This window comes from Aquila chrysaetos, chromosome 10 (assembly GCF_900496995.4).
Source record: "Aquila chrysaetos chrysaetos chromosome 10, bAquChr1.4, whole genome shotgun sequence".
In the NCBI taxonomy this organism is placed as follows: Eukaryota; Metazoa; Chordata; class Aves; order Accipitriformes; family Accipitridae; genus Aquila; species Aquila chrysaetos.
The window spans coordinates 24,329,076-24,347,621 of NC_044013.1; the positions used below are offsets into that span (position 1 = coordinate 24,329,076).

The 18,546-nt window shown below is 44.7% G+C and overlaps 1 protein-coding gene across 1 annotated transcript; it reads right to left on the reverse strand.

The window, feature by feature from the left end:
* Positions 1–16,085: 16,085 nt before the first annotated feature.
* On the reverse strand, positions 16,086–18,152 carry LOC115347751 (G-protein coupled receptor 55-like; the record flags this gene model as incomplete). Its single annotated transcript, XM_041126906.1, is given in 4 exon segments — positions 16,086–17,045; positions 17,133–17,166; positions 17,942–18,042; positions 18,120–18,152. Coding segments are annotated over 4 exon segments (1,128 nt in total), but the record flags the coding sequence as incomplete, so codon positions are not given.
* Between the last annotated feature and the right edge of the window lie 394 nt (positions 18,153–18,546).

The following is an 18,546-nucleotide window of genomic DNA, read 5'->3' on the forward strand; positions in this document are numbered from 1 at the left end:
CTGCTGTGGAGCCTGCCTGTGCCTGCAGGCTCTGCAGGGCTTTTCCCCTGTCCTTGCACTTCCCTGGGAGGCCCAAGGGCAGCCCGTGGTGGGGAAGTTGCTGCCAAACTGAGGTCTGTGAAGCAGCAAGATGCCTCTGCAGCTTGGGTGGTTAGTAGGTGTCTGATCTTCATGGTCAGCCTTGCGTCTCCAGCTGCCTGACTTCTAAGTAAAAATTTGTTTGCAAGTGGCCTAAGCCTGCTGTTGCCTTTTGGCTGGCTCTGCAGTGCAGGCCATGGGAGGGCTTCCCTCCTCGCTCCATGCAGCAATGTGGGTCCCTTAGTGCTCTCCCGAGCTTTCTCTTCCCCTCTTTCGTCCTGGTAGGGAAGTGTCAGAATATTGTTCCTGAACTTGACTGTTCCTCTTTCCACAATTAGTCTCTGGTCAATCAGTGAAGAAGTTCACGTTTTGCTTGTTACAGTCATTTTTGCTGCATTTTGCATTTACCTCTTCAGTGTCTGGATGCTTTTTCCATTATTGGGGTTCTGCAGAAGAGCTGCATCTTACAGTAATTGTGTTTGCCAAAGCATTTTCTCCTGGGCTGGCTGAGCCAGCTCTGCCTGACGGCCCTCTCCTTCCATCGGCACTAGGCTGAGGAAGCAACTCTGCATCAGCCCATGGGGAACCTGACCCCTTCAGACATGTTCACCTTTTGAAGGCTGAAATGCTGATATTAAGAACATGACTGATGCATTTCATTAAGTCTAGTTACCGGTAAGTCAGCCACCTTGAGACTTGTCCAGTGTAAAGAAAACAAGCTTGTATTGTGAAAGTTCGCATTTTCTTTTTGAACATTCACTCTTGGTTCAGTTTTTCATTTCCTGAGGTTGTATTCGTTGCCCCTTGCTCTTAGGAGACTCAAAATCAGTCAGTTCTGCTTCCTAATGTTGCTCACACTCTGGCAGAAGGCTGCTTTATTTGATTGAACAGTGGCACATATAAAAGCTTGGCAATAAAGCCTGCTTTAGGAGGACTGTGTGGCAGAGATGCAGTTGAAACCCTAAGATACAGGTCACTGTGATAGCAGCTAACACCTAATAAAATCTACTTTTTAATACTTGCATATTGCAGTATGGCTCAGTGGTGGTTGTTTAGCTTTGCCAGGCAGTGTTCAGTAAGTCAAAGTTTTGCTTTAACTCTGGGAGCATCCACTTCCAGGCTCTGGTGGATTTTTAAAAAAAATGTGATGGAAACCTGTTAACTTGGCAGTTGAGAGGAGGAACCTCAATGTCTCTTCTAAAACATAAATGAGCTCTTTATTTGTTACAAGTCTTCTACAGCTACATTTACAGTCCAGACCCATCCCATGAAATGCAGCCCAGTGGGATTTCTGCAGCCTTGGGACGAGGAATGTTTTGGCTGTGATGGACCACATAGGCTCCAGCAAGGAGGCTGAAGGACCTGTTTTTTCACCAGCATGATGGGGAGCCCATTTTTGGTGGGGGTAATGGCTGCATCTTGTTGATGTGTTGTGCATGCTTCCGTGCAGGTGGCAGGAAGGCTCCTACGTCCCTTGGGAAGGGGCAGCGAAGCATAGGCAGTGGGCGCGCTTGTCCACTGCCAGCCTGGTGATGCCATGAGGCGTGGGAAGCTCTGCGCTTGCAGGCATCCCACGCAGCAGCTCAGCTGCGGGTTGGCTGCCCACTGCCGGCACGGATGTGGTGTGGCTGGTCCACAGGGTGTCCTGGGTGCCTGAAAGGCCGTGCTGCCCACGCTGTCTTGGTATGAGCAGCGGGAAGCTGCTCTCCACAAATCGCCTTTTGGCTTTGGGGATGAAGGGGGATTGTTGGGCCACCTCTATGCTGTGAAGAGTGAAAGTATCTGTCAAGTGTTACCCTGCGAAATGGCTCCCTGATGCACGTGTCTGAAAATTGAGTGGTCCCCATTTTATTATGGCTTATAAGACTTTCAGTTGTCCTTACTGGGAATTGACTACAGCCTGTTTAGCTCAACTTGGACAGCTGTCTGATCTATTAAGTTGATGCCAAGTTAATGAAAGCCTGTTCTCACTCTTACACATACCTACGTATGTGCCTTAGGATGTACAAGTTGTTCCCGAGCATTTTGCTGCCATCATTCTGATTTCTACCCAGGACATTATAAAAGAAAATACTGTGGATGCTGTCACAGCTTCCCAGGGAAAAAAAGCTATATAATCTACCAAAAATAGCTTCCCAAGTTAGTGTCCCAGGTCTCAGGAAAATGCCAGTTTCTCATCCTTTTGGTAAGTACAATTCCTGATGGTGGCATTCATGTCCCAGTGAAATCAATGAGGTGCTGCAGGCCTATTGGAGGGAATGTTTTCTGGATTAAATTAACAGAAAGCAGAGTTTGAGGGGAGAGAGTTGCTAACAAACATGGGTTGAGCTTTAGTGAATATTTTCAGCTGAGAAAACAAAAAATCATAGCATAAAAAGGTGCGTGGAAGCACCTAAAATTCCTGATGTTAAGCTGAAGCATTTGTATTAATATTTTAGTAATTAAGTTATTGTTTCTTGTTTTGAAATAATTTTTATCTAAAAATGCTGAATTAAAATGGTCAACATGGGAATAAAACAAACACTTTTGTGTTAAAAAAAACCATTTATGTTGACCAAAATGTCAACAAAACATTACTACTTTGTTTTTTTGTGCTGGAAAAACCTGAGATAAAGAACCTAATTTTGGTCAGATCCAATTTTTTTTTTTTTTTTTTTTAATTTGCTTCATACCTCAACAGGAAAAGTCCCTTATTTTCTATCCAGTATCCGCCCTTACTGCCAGCAGGGCCCAATGTGACTGAAAAGGGAACTGAAGCTTGGAGCAGCATTTGGACCATTCAACTTACACTGAAATTAGGAGCCTTTGCTTCCTAAAGAGTAAGGACATCTCTAGAGGACGATTTTGAGTGCTCAGTTTAGGAGTTTCTGCATACTTTAGTCTCCCAAGTTAGACAATATGAACACCCTTGTGTATCAAGTATTTTCAATGACTGGTATTTTTAAAATAAGACTGACTTTAGGATGGGGTGATACTGGCTGATGCTTTTCCTGGCTGCTGTGTACATGGCCCCTTGTACGTAGGACACTGCTGCTTCTCTGGGTGAGGACTAGACCTGCTTGCTCTGAAATGCAGCTGGCTCTGACTTGCTGTGTCTGCAGGTAAGGAGGTAAGTGCTCAGCAGAAGTTGGGTGTCCCTGCGTGCTGGCTTGTGGCTGCTGCTTTCACAGTTTCTGTTGTATTAAAGGAAAATCTCTTGATTGAGGTTGGAGCCACCTCCACAGCAGCTTCAGCTGCACTAGGTGACCTTCCCCATCCCCACAGTCTCCTTTCGTATAGTCCCTTTTCCATGAGGTCCTCACAGCTCCCAGGTGGATCTTGTGGGGAGGAGCTCTCCCCAGCAAGGTGGCATGGGGCAGTGCCCCGTTGCAGGGGATTGTCCCCAAGAAGCATCATCTGACAAAAAGCCTGCAGATGGGAGCAGTGCAGCACAGCCCAGAGCCTCAGCCCCTGCCCTCGGCCTCTCCACGACTGGGCTGTGACTAAAGGCCTGCTGGAGGCAACGGGAGGATACTGCAGAGGTGATGAAACATGCAAGGCGGCCTTGCAACTGGGACTGATAATATACACTTACACACCTCTTCTGTAGGCAGGTCATGTCAAAGGATGGGCTGGAGCTGGGTGCGTTAGGCAGGAAGAGCACACAGTGCAGGGGCTGCTCAACAATTCCCAGCACTTCAACTCCGTCACTCTTGCTAAAATCTTAAAAGAAATGGGTGGGTTGAAGAACCAAGAATCACATGTTTCCTTAAGTTTGCTGACAATATTTGCTCTGGGAATATTATTCTTCATAGTGAACGGGGAAGGTTTTTGTGCCGGCGCTAATTAACTGTTCTCACTAGCACAAAGGTGTTCTCCAGTGGAAGCCTGTACATTATTCTACTCATTTGGATTAATTAATGTGAAAAGGCCAAGTATGTAATTTCATACTTGAACTTTTAGATCTGTATTTGAATTGAATTGAAATATTGTTACGCAATGATTGAAATGTTCTCATGGTCTGACCAGGGAAAGTTTCAAAAAAGAAGACAGCTTGATGCTGAAGAAAACCTCTCAAATGAAAATTTGTCATCTTTTAAAGATATTTCTCTAGGATGTCACTCTGTTCTCCCATTCGTTAATTCATGGAGGAAGTGGTTCTCAGTAAAGTAACAATGAAGGCTTTGGATCAGGCCCCAACTTGTTTCTCACTCTTTTCAGATGGTGATTTTGTGGTTGCCACTGCTAGAATGACAGTCAATTCTCATGAACCATCCTTCCTCCTCCAGAAATCACTGCATGTTAAAACTCACAGAAGCAGCTATAAGCTTACTTGCTTTGGCACTGTGGATACATGGGGCTGCCTTCTGAAAACACCCCTATGTCAGCAGTGTTGTCAGAGCATTGCCCTCTGCAAAGTCTGCAGAGGTTTTGGGGGGTGCAGCCTGCCACTGGCCCCCAGAGGTACCTTATCCTGCAGCGTGGCTGGGTCCGACAGTACAGAGGAGGCCTGGGAAGCGCCTGGGGGCAAGTGGGCAGTGACTTAGCAATGTACATCATTAAGAAATTTGGCAAGCTGGATTTGAGAAATGAAAGAAAGTTATAGCTCAGTGTTTTTGAACGCATAGCAGTCTTTGTGGTAATTAAACCAGCAGCACCATGTTAATGGTCTCTGTGGGGGAGTATTGGAAAATACAGACCAATGGAGTTACCTTTTAGTAAAGGTTTGGACCTGACACTGCTGTGGTTTTGAGTGCTGAAAGTAGCAACTTTAGGCAGCATTTTATATGACTTGCCTGAGTTCCGTTTCATTTCCAAATGGACTGATCATCTTGTAGGTCGAATATTTGGGAGCAGTCCAGTAGACTGATGTGTTGTTGTTATACAAGCTAAGGATAAACACTGGAGGTCACTACAAATATGTCCAGGGGGAAAAAAAAAAAAAAGCCCAGGATGGAATAAACCATGCACAGACACCTATGTCTACAGGTGGCTTTAAAATTAGCTGTGAGTGGCTTTGCATGGCCACCTGCAGCCCCAGCTCCTAGTGGGGGAAGCAGGGGAGGCTGTGTGGGTTGGCAGCCCCACACTGCCAGCTTGTTCATGTTGTAGGTTGTGCAGCTGATTGCTTTTGGTTTTGCAATGATTTTAGCAAGATCTCGGAGTGAGTTAGGGCTGTCAGACTAGCTGAGGGGGGAAGGGAGTAGGGGGCTCGGTGTGGAGGGGTGAATGCTGTCTCCAAACCTCAGAGAGCGCTCCCCATCCTTGGCCTTTCCCCAGTGTTACTGAAGACTCTCTGCATTATAAGGAGCTTTTGATATGTATTTCAAATGCCCCTTTGGACGCGGCACGGTATGGAAGCAGCTTGCTGGGAGGCTCAGTCCCTTTGTAGGGCACATACTGCAAAGGGCTTGCATGCTGCCTTTGAGGCTGCCAGCTGGGGTCTAAGGTGCTAACACAACCTCCTCCTTAAAAACTAATAGCACACCCAGTTATTGAGCAATGCTGGAAAAATCCCAAAGCACCGCAAGCAGCACCTGTTTGTGCACAGGTCCCCGCGGTGTGAATGAGGCAGAGCAGGAGGGTTCATCTGCTCCTCCCTGGGGCAATGAGTGTGGCTGGGAACCGCAAACGGGTGATTTCCCACTCCACCGCAGTAACTCTGTTGTATTAACCTTTGTGGGCAAGGTTGTTGTGAAACTGTCCCCTAAGTCAGGGGTCTGGGTCAGGACAAGTGGGGTTAGCCCCTGGGACCTGCTTGGATGGCCACGGTGGAATGGCAGCCATTTTGGGGCAGGCTGTTGGTTTGCCTCTGTCACGCAAGATGATGACCTGTTGGGAGTGAGTGCTGAGCTCATCCAAAGCCCCTGTGCCTTGGCTGGCTGCGTGCTCCCTCCCTGGCCTGCCAGCTGCAGAGACAGCCCTTAAGTAGGTCTTTATCAGGCACTTAGTTATATTTTGGGGACAGTTCCATATCTGAGGGGTCACAGCTGTCAGTCTCACCTCTGCTTGAGCCCAGGACCTGAGAAGGAAATGAGGGCCGATTAAGCATGTTCTGTCTCCTGCCCTATTTTTGTCACTTCTCTGTTCAGTTGAAGACATCCAGGTCCCCTGCACTGCCAGGAGGGGCTACTCTCTTGGTGGCAGCAGGCTGGGTTGCTGAGCAGTGGGGGAAAAAAAAAAAAGCCTGATAAAAGTGCTTTGAGAAGCATTTTATAGTATTTGGAAAGAAAGGAGGCCTTTAAAACTGATGCTTATTCACTTCTCCAAGGAACACGAGTGCTACAATGGTATGGATAGTTGCAATGTAGCTTGGGCCCCTCTGAAGCGTGAGGCAAGTTTGCAAGAAGCTTTTTGACCATCTCTGAGCTTTGTAACAGCTTTAAAAAAAGATTCAATTAAGATGTCATGGATATAAATGCTTTCTCTTTCTCCCCACCCCAGTATTTTAGTGTTAGGCCTTGAAATGCATGAGCAAACAACAAAGTCAGACCTAGCTGCCTTTATAACAGCAGGTACCAAATATTGAATTGGCTGCTTGAAATGTTAAGCAGGGAGAGGAAGGCATGTCAATTCTGTAATGAGGTTTGCAAAGGAAATGCACTTTGCTTTCATTCAGTGCTTTTGATGAAGTTGTTTAATTGCACTAAAAGGTAAATATTTGTTATCGACCTGCTTAACAATCTGAATTCATCCAGCATATCTGTTTCTGAAATGCCACCTCTGCCAGAGCAGTGCTTTGTACTTGCCCGTAGGGACTTGGTGGGTCTTTAAATTTTCAGTTCACTTCTTTCCCAAAATTTTTTATTAATAGCAAGTGCTCGACTATTTTTATGCTATGACTGCTGCAAGGGCAGCTCCATGTGGGGTTGTTTGCAGAAACTGTAAAATCGATTAACGCCTTCTACTATTTGCACCTCTCGGCGCGTTCAGTTTGTTTGCTGTGAAACCTGTGGGCAGCGTAACCTTAGCCCCCTACGGCTGTAGCAGGGCAGGGTGACTGCTGCTTGCGTCCACCAGCTTGGCTAAAAAGAGTGAATTTTTCGAGCGAGGAGAAGGCTCTCCATGTCTGACACCTGCCTCTGAGGGCTCAGTGGCCGCACCATCGCGGCTCCAGTCCCGGGCAGTGAGCAGGGTTGAGGGCTGCTCAGTGCCTGTGCCACAGCGTATGGGGCTGCTTGCATAAATTAGCATGTTGTTAACTCATCAAATGCCCCCCGTCATTCAACAGTTTTCCTGGCCGTGCTGGCCACTACTCCTCTCAGCCGGCCAAAGCACGTGCTGGGGCGGTGGCTCATGGCAGCAGCACTGAGGGAAGGCAGGAGCTGCCGGCTCAGGCCTGCATGCCTCACGCCTCGATCCTCCTCACGTGTTGTTTTATATTTGCTTGTGTTAATGTCCTGGCACTCACCCAGACATGAAGTAAGTGGGGGAAGCTTAAACAAATAGTTCAACATTGAAAACTGTATTGTTTCCTCACAGAAACGTGGCCCTGTGGGCAGTGTTTTGTCACTGGAGCTGTGAGCGTTTCTGTGCAAAATCCTCTCTCAGTACAAGAAACTTTTAAAAGTAATGCTGCTTTTCTGACTCAAACTATTTCTGAATTTGGCAAATGGCTTTGGGGAGAAGTTAAATCCCTTGCTGTCTGTATTTAAAAGACACCTTTGGGGCCACCATGTCGAGGGGCAGTCTGCCCACAGGTGGGCTTGCCCTCCGGCTCCCTTGTTCTCTTGTCAGGGGCCATTGCAAAAAGAGGATCCCCAGGTCATCTTGTGAAGACAAAATCCCAAATGCGGTGGTGTATTTAGGAAAGCATTTGAGGGTGGTTGGGGTTTTTTTGTTTTGCTTTGTTTTTTTAAACAAGGCATTGCAGCCTGCTCTCAGGGGATGTGCGGCACCATGAGGGGCAGCATTTCTTTGTCATTTGTTGTTGCTTTGTCATTTTAAAAAATGTGGTAAAAGAAGTAGCTGGCATGGTCAGAGTCAAACGCTGGGTGGCAGTGAGCCTTTCCCAATGTGGGTATTGGATGTGACTTGCTCTTGCTGTGCTCTGATGTCAATGGTGTAGTTTGCAAGGAAAAAAAAAAAAAAAAAAAAAAAAAGAGGGAAAAAGCTGTCTTATGTCACCAGGGCTTAACACAGAAAAAATTGCAAAGCCATTGAGAGAAATATGTGCAAAATACATGACCTATTCAAAGAGCTGTCACTGTGTATACCTTTTCTTGGCATTTTCCCTCTATGGCAGTTTAAGCCTGGGGTTTTCCCCATTGAAGTAGCAGTGCTTTGCACAAGGCCTTAAATGCTCTCCACCTTCTGCTGCAGGCGTTACCAACTGCTGCCTCACTGCTTCTTAGCTCGTTGTGCCTGCTCCGAGATGTTCCCTCAGCCCTCCATCATCTCCCACCACCAGCCTTCACCGGCACTTGCTTGCCTTGGCTCGAGGGTGCCAAGATCTTCCAAAGGAGCTTTTCACAGCCAGCACCTGCCTAGGAGAGCTGCTGTCATTTGCCAACACTCTTCTTTTTACTGCAGTTTTCTTTCCTTCTTTTTTTTTATTCTTTCTTTTTTAAAGATTCTTTCTCCTTAAAAAGTTTGGTAACAGGTGTTGAAAATCGTTCCCATCTAAGAGTGTGAATAGGAGCTAAGTGACAAAAAGAAAGTTAAAGCAAATTGGATGCTTGCTTTTGGTTGCATCTACCAACTCCCTCCTAGGGATGCAAACCAAATCTAAAAACGCTCTGAAATTTTGTTTACAGTTTAAAGAGCAGCTGATGCCTCTTGAAAAACCTTTAGCCCAGAAGGATTCTGTTGCTTTGTCTCTGACTTTTCTTTATTTCTTCTTTATTGTTCTTCCTTACAAATGCTATTTGCATGAAAATGAGACCTTTTGTTTCTCAAGAGCTGATCCATCCCTATTACTTATTCGTTATTTGGACATTGACCATTTGAGTCTGAGTCTGTCCAGGGAGTGCAATTAAATCAGACCCTCCAGACTAATCCTCTGGGATACTGGGCTCATTTCCACAGCAACTGATTGTGATATAGAAAAGGGTTTCTAACTTCAGGTGGATTAAGTATGCAGTAGAAGTTGAGTGAACGTGGTTGTAATGGAGAGTGGGGTGCAGGAGTACAGAAAATATAAGTTGCATTGGTGAATTACCTTTCTGACAGGGATGCTTCCCCAGAGTCCTCCAAAGGGCTGTTCTAGAACTGAAATTTGCATGTGCTGTTTCTGTCCATGTTTGAAACCCCACTTCTTCCCTGGAAGCTGTGAATCCTGGAGCTGCAGGTACCCGATCTGCTGCCCCTTTGCTCCAGTGGGCCACCTGCAACATGGCTCTGCTCCACAGCTGGTTTTTCACCTGCCATAGGCTTGTGGTGCCACCTCTTCATCTTGTTGGATTTCGGAAACTTGCTGAGTGGTACTTTGTGCTGTCTTCATTAATATTTGAAATGTCGCAAGACTTTTCTAGGTGTCCTTGAATGGACCAGCAAAGTGCTTCCTTCCTCTTGGCTCTCTGTCAGGATGACCTTCAAGCTTTAGTGCTTTGACATTTTGTATTTATTCAAGAAAATAATAATTTGTACCCTGAACAGTTTTGCCAAAACTTTGGTAAGAGAGATTATGACCTATGTAATTCTGTTTACATCTGTGTTTAAAGGACATGTAAACATGAGTAGGAACTGGATTGTAAACCTAATGTGGCTAGGAAGAATGTTGAAAATAAGATTCTTGGGTGTATACAGCGGAGTTCTGGAAAAGCAAACACTTCATCTGATGCAAACAAAGTAGTTTTCAGTATGGGAGTCTGGCTGCTGTGTTGTGCAAGTTCGACAACCTGATAGACTAAAAGTTAGAATGGGTGTATTTACCCACAGGATCAGATTTTTTTTGCCAAAAAGTGGAAGAGAGATTTGGGATGTCTTTTAAAGATGTTTTGTGATAGGTGTGTGTGGGCATTCCAAGGCAAGTGACACAGGCTAATTTGAGAGAGCAATAACCCATAATAGCATGAAGTATAATAACAATGTGAACCGTGTGATTATGTCCAGAAATGAAATCTAGGATAAGACTCAGTGATACTGCTTGATTCGTGCCCCATTGTTCCAAAACAAGGGAACATACTATTCTTGCCTCTGTATTTTGTGTTGCAAAGGCGTGGGGGCATTAAATGTCTCACTATTGCTACAAAGTGTAGGGTTAAGTTTTGTCTTGCCATTATAGCACTGAGCTGGTTACAAATGCAAAGGTGTCCAGCCCATTGCTTTACCTCCTCCCACTCCTGGCAGCCTAAAAGTGTTTTTTCTGAGGAATCATAAGGCAAGGTGTGTCAGGTGGTGGGTTTGAATTAAGTGTGGTCTGGCTCCTTTCATATGATTTTTGCAGTGAGAGAGAGGTAGAGGTGAGAAGGGCCTGGAGTAGCCCATCCCCATTTGATTTGGCATTGGAGGCTGGGTGGGATACTCCGGCGCATCTCAAATGGGAGCAAACGCCCCTTGTTGCACAGCAGGGTCCTGCCCCAAGGTCCCAACAGGTATCTGCACAGCTGCTGCAGGCAGGAGCAGTAGCAAGAGCCTGAGCTCAGAGTGAGATGAAGACTGTTTTATAGCTCAGGCTTTCTTTTATCTTCTCACTACTCATATAAAATGGTCTACATAAACATATTTATTATTAATACCATGTTATTTTACTCTGCATGAGGGAAACAAATCTACCTGCAGGGTTTTTACAGCCATGCCAACCTTGGTCTGTTGAAAGTCCCGTTCATTTATTTCTGCCCCCTTCCACCTGTGACGTTTTAAAGCCACTGTGTTTCCTATTAGCATGAGTGAAGTCAGACTGGTGTCTGCTGTCTGCAACTTCTCATGCTTTCCTAAGCTCCTCTCTAAACTGAGTAAAGCTATTTCAAACAGTGTCCTTCATTATCTCAGATACTATGGCTGGCCGAGTGGGACCAGGTTAGATGCTGGTCTCTGGGAGGTGGCTTTACTTGTAGTCACAAAGTTAATACTTAACAGGGAATGGCTGGGATTGTGTTGGTGTACTCTGAAGTGTAATCTAAACTGGATTTCCTGGGTTTGTAATGCTTAGTTTTGGATTAACAATTGCCTGGCAGTGTTTGTAACTCCAAACTGCTGATACTTGCTCTCCAATATAATCCCAGTTTAATGCCTTTTTTGTCTTGAAATAGAGAGAATGATTAATGGGAATCTGGCATATAGCAGATGTGAGGTTTTACATCCTTTGGTGTCTGCAAATGGCACTGATTCAGTTTTTCCTGGGAAACATTTCTGATTCCTCATAGATTTTTGGTTGTATCAGCATCCTGCAGCAACTTTTTTATCACTTAGACGATGTGCTGAATGTCATTCTTATGGACTGACTACGTATAAAAATCAGAATAAGAAGGATACATGAGAGAAAATGAAGGAGGTTGTAGGTGTCCTTTGCCTTTCACAGCAGCTAAAGACACTGATTCATTAGGCTTTGTTGCTATGGTAGAAGTTTCTCAGTGAGCAAGAAACCCAATGGAGGGAAAAGTCTCAGCTTTTCTAGCGAATTCAGTGCCTTCAAAAAGCTGAAGACAGAGGCATGTGAAAGGGAAGGAAGGATGAAGACAGGGCTGCAGGCGGGCTGCAGCACTTGATCGAATTGTAGCTTTGCACTGACCAGTTGTAGTTGAGTTTGAGTCTCAGAGTATCCTCCCACCGAAACTGGACACATTCAGGACTCTGCACATCTCTGTCACACCAAGGTCAGCAATGGGAATGCTCCATCACTTTATTGTGTCACGTAGGACATTTTTACTTCTTTATGAGTCTTCTATCTCATACCACCAGTAAATGCAGCAGATGAAAAAGGCACACAAAGAGCTTTGCTGTGTGGGGAAATAACTGTGAAGTGAGCTGGGGTGCAATTTCTGCACGCGCCTAGCTGTAGTGCTCCACTTTCACAGCAAAATTAACTATTTCACATTTGTCTGCGCGAGTTTTCTCAGAGGGCTTCTCCCTAGCATCTAGAGTGCTACAAATTCATCTTTAGCTCATGGTGCTGTCTTTCTGCAGAGAAAACAAAGGACAATTTTAACTCTCTCTAGTGACAATAGAAATGCTAAAAACACTTTGAGAGAAGTGTAGGCATATGAAAATGTCTATAAAAGCCTATACATTTCTCTTGAGACTTGCTTTGCTGAGGTTTTTCTCATTATCACTGACCACAGATGTGGCATTGCTCATGGTAAATGTTTTGTTCCATTCATTGTATGTGGACATCTTTCATAAAACATAAAAGGCAATAGTGAAATCTGTAGGAGATACTGCATGCCTGGTACCTGTGCTGATTCTTCCTTTTTGGGAGATGAATGCTTTGGCTGGGATTTCCATGGTTATATGCAAATATCATCAGTGATGTTTTGTTATAAACCTTTTTCCTTCCCAATCCAAACAGATACTTTCTGAGCCTGAAACAAAAGATAATAGCTGTACTAGAAGAAAAGAAATTTGGAGAGCAAAGGACAGATGTGCAGAGTGGATACCTAAGTTTGAGCTTTACTGCTTTCCTAGGTGAGTGAGGCTGCAGGAAATATGATATTTGGCTTGTTTAAGTGTGAAATATCAAAGCTGCTGAAACACATGCCCAGTCTCTTAGTGAAACCTGCAAATAAGTGAGTAGGAAAGTTACTTATGTGAATACAATACAGGCATGAATGTCTGCAAGACAAGTCTCTTGGTAAGAAATCTGGCAGCCTCAGGGTGCATTTTGTGAAAGGCCTCTCAAATGAAATGGCTTGGTTGGCCCACAGGATGAAGTTCCCCAGCAGAGCACCTTCACCATCTCCCATGACCCACTATGCTTTCACTGCTGGTTTAAGCCCTTTCCCTTTCACTATCCAAATGCAAAAACAACTGCAAGTGGGAAAAGTGTTCCATAACAGCTCTCTAGCCCCCATTCTCATTCTTTCAGAATAAACTAATGATTTTTAGTTAAGAACTGTATGTGTTCAGAATGAGTCCTCACTTCTTAGAGGTGAATCATTTCCAAACAAATCCTCGGTTTTGCTTTCTTTTTTCCCCAGATGAATCATTACTTGTATTCTGGAAAGCCTGTGATGGCTTTAGATTGCAGATTTTCAGATTTTTTTTCTCCTTTCATTTCTTAGCACTCTATGTCTTTAATATTCTCTTGGTGCAAAGAGAAATCTCTGTAGTCTCACTAGATAGCCAGTGTCATGATTTGGATATAAAGCCCTACAAATGAAAAAGCTGTTACAGCTACCCACCTGAGCAAAGAAGGGATCAGACCACACCAGATTTGACCTGGAAAGTGAATGTTCAGAGGCCTACAAGCAATAAGATCCAGCAGAGAACTTTTGAGTAGAAACTGTTGCCTTTGCAAAATTATCATTTCTCCTAGAAATCTGGAACGAAAGTTGTTACCCTGCCCTGATAATTAGTGCTTTCTTAGAGCTGGCAGAGGCACTGCGAGCCATGTGTAGAGGCAGGGAGCTGAGACAGTGTTTGGCTGTACCCTGTCTATGGGCAGGTACTAGCTTTTCCACACCTCAGCCTGTTTATTTCTAGAAAAATCAATGGCCAGAAACACTGGAGAAACATAGGGGAGAGGCTTGGGAGAAGAAATGTCTCAAGCACTTTTAACTTGTTCTTCTTACAGTTTTAACTGTGCTTATTTGGTCAACATTCCTGGTCTTCTAAGCAGTGTGTTATTGCTGAGGTAGGTAGCCAAGAAGCCAGAGTGTCCTAAATTTAATACTCATTTCACTGCTGTCTACCAGCACTCTAAATGAATTTACTGTGCAAGTTACTTTATGATCTGTGGGAGCAAGGACAGCAGGGTAACAAACAAGTAAGAACAGGCATACTTAAAAATGGAGCTGAGCAACAGAGGAAGCATAAAACTGCAGGTGAGCTTCTAGTCTCAATTATAGCAGTGTAAGCCCAAAGTCATGTAGGTAAAACTAACAGAGCTGCCTCAGGCTATAGAAAAGCAATTGAGATAGTTTTATCATGTACTTTGGCATTTTCTGCCTCCTGAGGTACTGACAAAATCCCTGTTCCCTATGTTCAGGCATTATCAATTAAAGTGGAGGCCCTCTTGGCATGGCCCACTGCTTTGAGATGTAAAATAAATCTTCTGCGTCAGCACTATTTTCTTCTATTATTTGTTAACTCTGCTTCCAAAAGGAGCCTGAAGTCTCAGTAGTAAAACCTTTTTGTCTGCTGAAGCACGGTTAGTTAAGAGAGAAGTTATGAGCAAGGATATGATGAGGATTCAGTATCTGCTGGCAGGGAAACTAGTCAGATATTCTGAGTTTACTGAGGGAATCAATGGAAATGGCAATTGATATGGAGAGGGAATTCTTGCTGGAATATCCTGGTGGGTTTCATTTTCATGTACTTGGACATAACCAGGACATGGTTAGTGTAAATGCACAACCCTTGTATCCTTGAAAGCACTGTTCATCACCTGAACACCAAAAGGAGTCTCTAAACACCACCACACACTTACGTCTATGTTGGGTCAGACTTTCCCTCCTCAGCAACTGGACTTCTTTAGTACAGTCTCATACACAGATGTAGCAACTCCAAAAAATTTCACTTTTGCGGACTGGAGTGTCCATATGCAAAGTCGCCAGCTTGGGGAAGAAATCAATACATGGTTTGTGTGTTATCCTTCTCTAAAGTGTACAGAGAAAAGACATTTCAAAGGATGGGATTAGTATCCCTGCCAAGAAGAGGTATTGCAAGGATCCAGCTCAACATGAATATGAAAACTAATTGCTTTGGTTGTCATCATCCTCATTGCTCAGGAAAGTGGCAGTTGGCTGCCGGGGTAGCGGTGGAGGTCCCCCAGAGCAGTAAGCTGCCTCTCTCCAGCCTGGATGCATACTGTCATTCAGTTTATCTAGATGCCTGTGAGCACTGATAAGAAGTAACTGACTGGCATGTTAGGCTCCTGCTGGTGGATTATTTTTTATTGCCTTGTTTGTTTGGGAAGTGGTAGTGCTCGGTTTGCTCCGAGGTCTGAGAGGCTGCTTTCCCACTGGGATCCTGTGTTGCTGGCTGCTGCTTTAGGGATCAGGGCTGCTCTTATCTTATCCCTCAGTAAGGTAGGGGTTGTTCCTTCAGATTCATGTGTTTGCCACTATGTTGGACTTGGGCTTCTTATTTCACGCTTTTGTTTGGTTTGGCTCTGTTCCTGAAACTAGGTTTGTAACCAAGCAGGAAGGACCAGATACGTGAAAAGCCTGCGAGTAGGAGCGGAGCTGGTGAGGAGGCCTGGAACTGGGACAGTCAATTAACCTGAGCTAGTGGCAATATTAGTTAGAAGTGCGATGTCATAGGCACAGGACCTGTTGCTAAAACAAGTGTTGCACCTTGCAAAGCAAGTCAGCCAGTGGAGGAATGGCATGGAGATCTTGCTATACCCATGTTTACCTAAAGCTGCCTTTGGATTTAGAGTTACAATAATTTTTTTTTTTTTTTTTAAATAGCACGTGCAAATCTAAACCTGACAGATGTGCGTCTATGTGAGCACGAGCATACATGATCAGGGCAGGGGAGGCAACAGAATTTACTCTGAAGCTTTTTACCATGAACTCCAAGTCTCTGTTTCTCAGCAACCCAAGTCTGTAGTAACTGAAGTCCTGAGGAAGGTTTGCAGGTGCAGTGTAGACAGGGAGGCTGAAAGATGCTACCACATAAAAGTGAACAATTTATTTTTTTTTTCCTCAAAGTAAAGAGGAATCACATCCAAAGAGATATGCATCACCATTTATAGGAATAATTCCTTTTCTTTTTACCTGTAAATGCTAACACAAAAAATTATGGAAGGAAATAAAAAAAGTTAGGAACAGTCTCCTGGGAATGGACTTAGTTCTGGTTTTTATGAAATATTTTCAGATTTGAATGTTTGAAGGAAGTTGCTTAGATAAGTAGTTCAGGACCCTGTACTTTCCACAAAAGCTTCTCCACACATCATCCCAAGTAACTAACATGTAGCATGTGAATCAAGGCTTTCGCGTGGCTGTCTTTTCCCTGTTTCGTAATGGGTCTTCCAAGGACTCCTTTAAAACAAAATAATAACACACCCCATCAAGACAGCAGTTCAGGTTTGCCCAGCAAAGGGTGCCCTGAACGATGTCTCGTAGCACTTGCTGAAAACTGGTGTGAATGATGTTGTTCTTCACCAAAAAGTACACAAAGTAGGCCATGTGGTAAGGCGTGAAACAGACCAAAAACGCGACAACATTTGTTACCACTATCTTCTCTGCTCTAGTGGTGTGTGTTTGGGGGTTGTCTCGTTTTCTGTGCTTTCTCAAGCACCTGACGGTCTGAGCGGTGCAGAAGGTCATGGCTGCCATGCTGCCGAAGAAGGTGGTCTCCAAGGCGCTGAACAGGCCTGCGTTTTCCCACGTGCTCTTGGAGAAGTTATGGAAGCAGGATGAGATGTTGTAGCCCTCTCCATGCAGTTGGAAAGTAAAGACTGTCCCGGCCGAGGTGCCCAGGCAGATGACAGCACAGACCATAGCAGCTTTCTTGGTAGATCGCAGGGTAGGAGCCATGAAAGGGTGCTGGATAGCTATGTACCGGTCTACACAGATGCAGAGGGAGATGAGAATGCTGCCGTACATGTTTACAAAGTAAAGACTCTCCAAGGTGGAGCAAAACACAGACCCCAAGTTCCAGTTGTCCTGAAGGTGGTAGGAAATTATTTTAAAAGGAAGAGTAAACAGCAGCAAAGTGTCCAAGAAAATAAGGGCTATCATGTAGATTGTAGATTCTGACAGCTTTTTAACCTTAAAAAACAGGAACGACAGAGCCATCACATTGAACAGCAATCCTAGGGTAAATGTGGGGGTGTACATGATGAGCTGGAACAGTTCCACAGTAGTGCTGATATTATTGATATTGCTCTTGGTACGGGTGTCATTCATATCTCCAGGTATGCTGGAAGAGAAGAAAATCACCTTCAGCACAAGGAAGGATGAAGATCACACTTAAGACACGGTACAAAGGCCAATGAGGTCTCTATGTGTCCACAGACCTGGAGATGCTTTTTGTCTTGGGCTGCTGTGTGCTGAATTGCAGCTCCCAGTAACGTGGAGCTGCTCAGTGCCAAGGGATCTTGGGGCAAGGTTGTGCCTCAAGAAGGAGCGAGGCTTTCTGGGGTCCAAGCCTCACTTGCGCTGTTACCTGTTACCCCAAACTGTGCTGCCCTATAGTTTAGGCTATGCAGAGTATGGATGTGACTGCACTGTCCCCTTGGAGTGATGTGATCTCTTTGCAGAGCCAGGGTAGTAGCCCCTGATTTTTGGGTTACTTGGATTGTGGGGATGGAAGCAATTAGTTGGATCAGATTTCCCGAATCAAGCTATCGTAAGAGACCTTGGGGAGCCACGAGTATGAGGGTTCCCTGTGTTTATGAATGTGAAGATCCCACACAGTCATTGCCATTCTGCACCCTCTCCTACCACCACTGGGCAAAGAGGGGCTGTGATTATTTCTGGGCCTTCTGACAAGCTTGCTTAAAGCAGCAGGCAGGAAGTTTCAAACAGGCTATTTCTAGCAGAGGTTAAGTCTTTAGAAGAAGAATGAGATTTAAGAACCCAAGCTTTTGTCTAAATCAGACAGACTTACCACAGCAGATAAATCTGTATCTGCAGAGACAGGGATTGCAGAAAACATGCACCTGGTTTCTCCTCTGCAAAGAGGGGACTGAAAACGTCGAGGTAGGCACCCTCTGAGCAGGGGTCGTGAAGTAATTCTTTTCTTTAGAGGAAGGGTGCTGGTTTGATCCTGCCCTCAGACTCTCCTGAAAAGGACCGAGAAGGCTCTCATTGGTTTCTGCAATGCTGATCTCAGCTGGAATTGCTTACAAATGCAAATGCACAGGAATACCTGGTCCTTTCTTCTAGCCAGTTCTGTCACAGCAAATGTAACCTGTAAATAAAGCCTTTCAGAGATCTTTCCGTCAGCGCCCAGAAATTACTTTTGTCTGCTGTTCTTTAATTGTCATTACTTCAACCTAGTGCCTTTCCTACATGAGTTACTGATCTTGATGCTGTTTCATTTCAGATTTGTCAACTGGTGCAGTGAAAGTTCCTGTTCTGCAGATCAAGTCATTCCCTGAGTATTTCAGAGGTAAGCTCTCCAGCGCTGTGGTTTGAGAGAGATTAGGATCTCTTTGAGAGAGATTAAGATGAGCAAAAAGGAAATTTATTTCTTACTAAAGAACTAGCAATTACTGTTAGGAAGCCAGAGGAGGTTGGCTGTTTGCTCCTTAAGGTCACACTGACGCCAGGTAGATGATTCTGTAAGTTACTAGTTGTCCTGGTTTTGGCTGGGATGGAGTTAATTTTCTTTCTAGCAGCTGGTATGGTGTTATGTTTTGGATTTAGTAGGAGAATAATGTTGATAACTGATGTTTTCAGTTGTTGCTAAGTTGTGTTTAGACTAAGTCAAGGATTT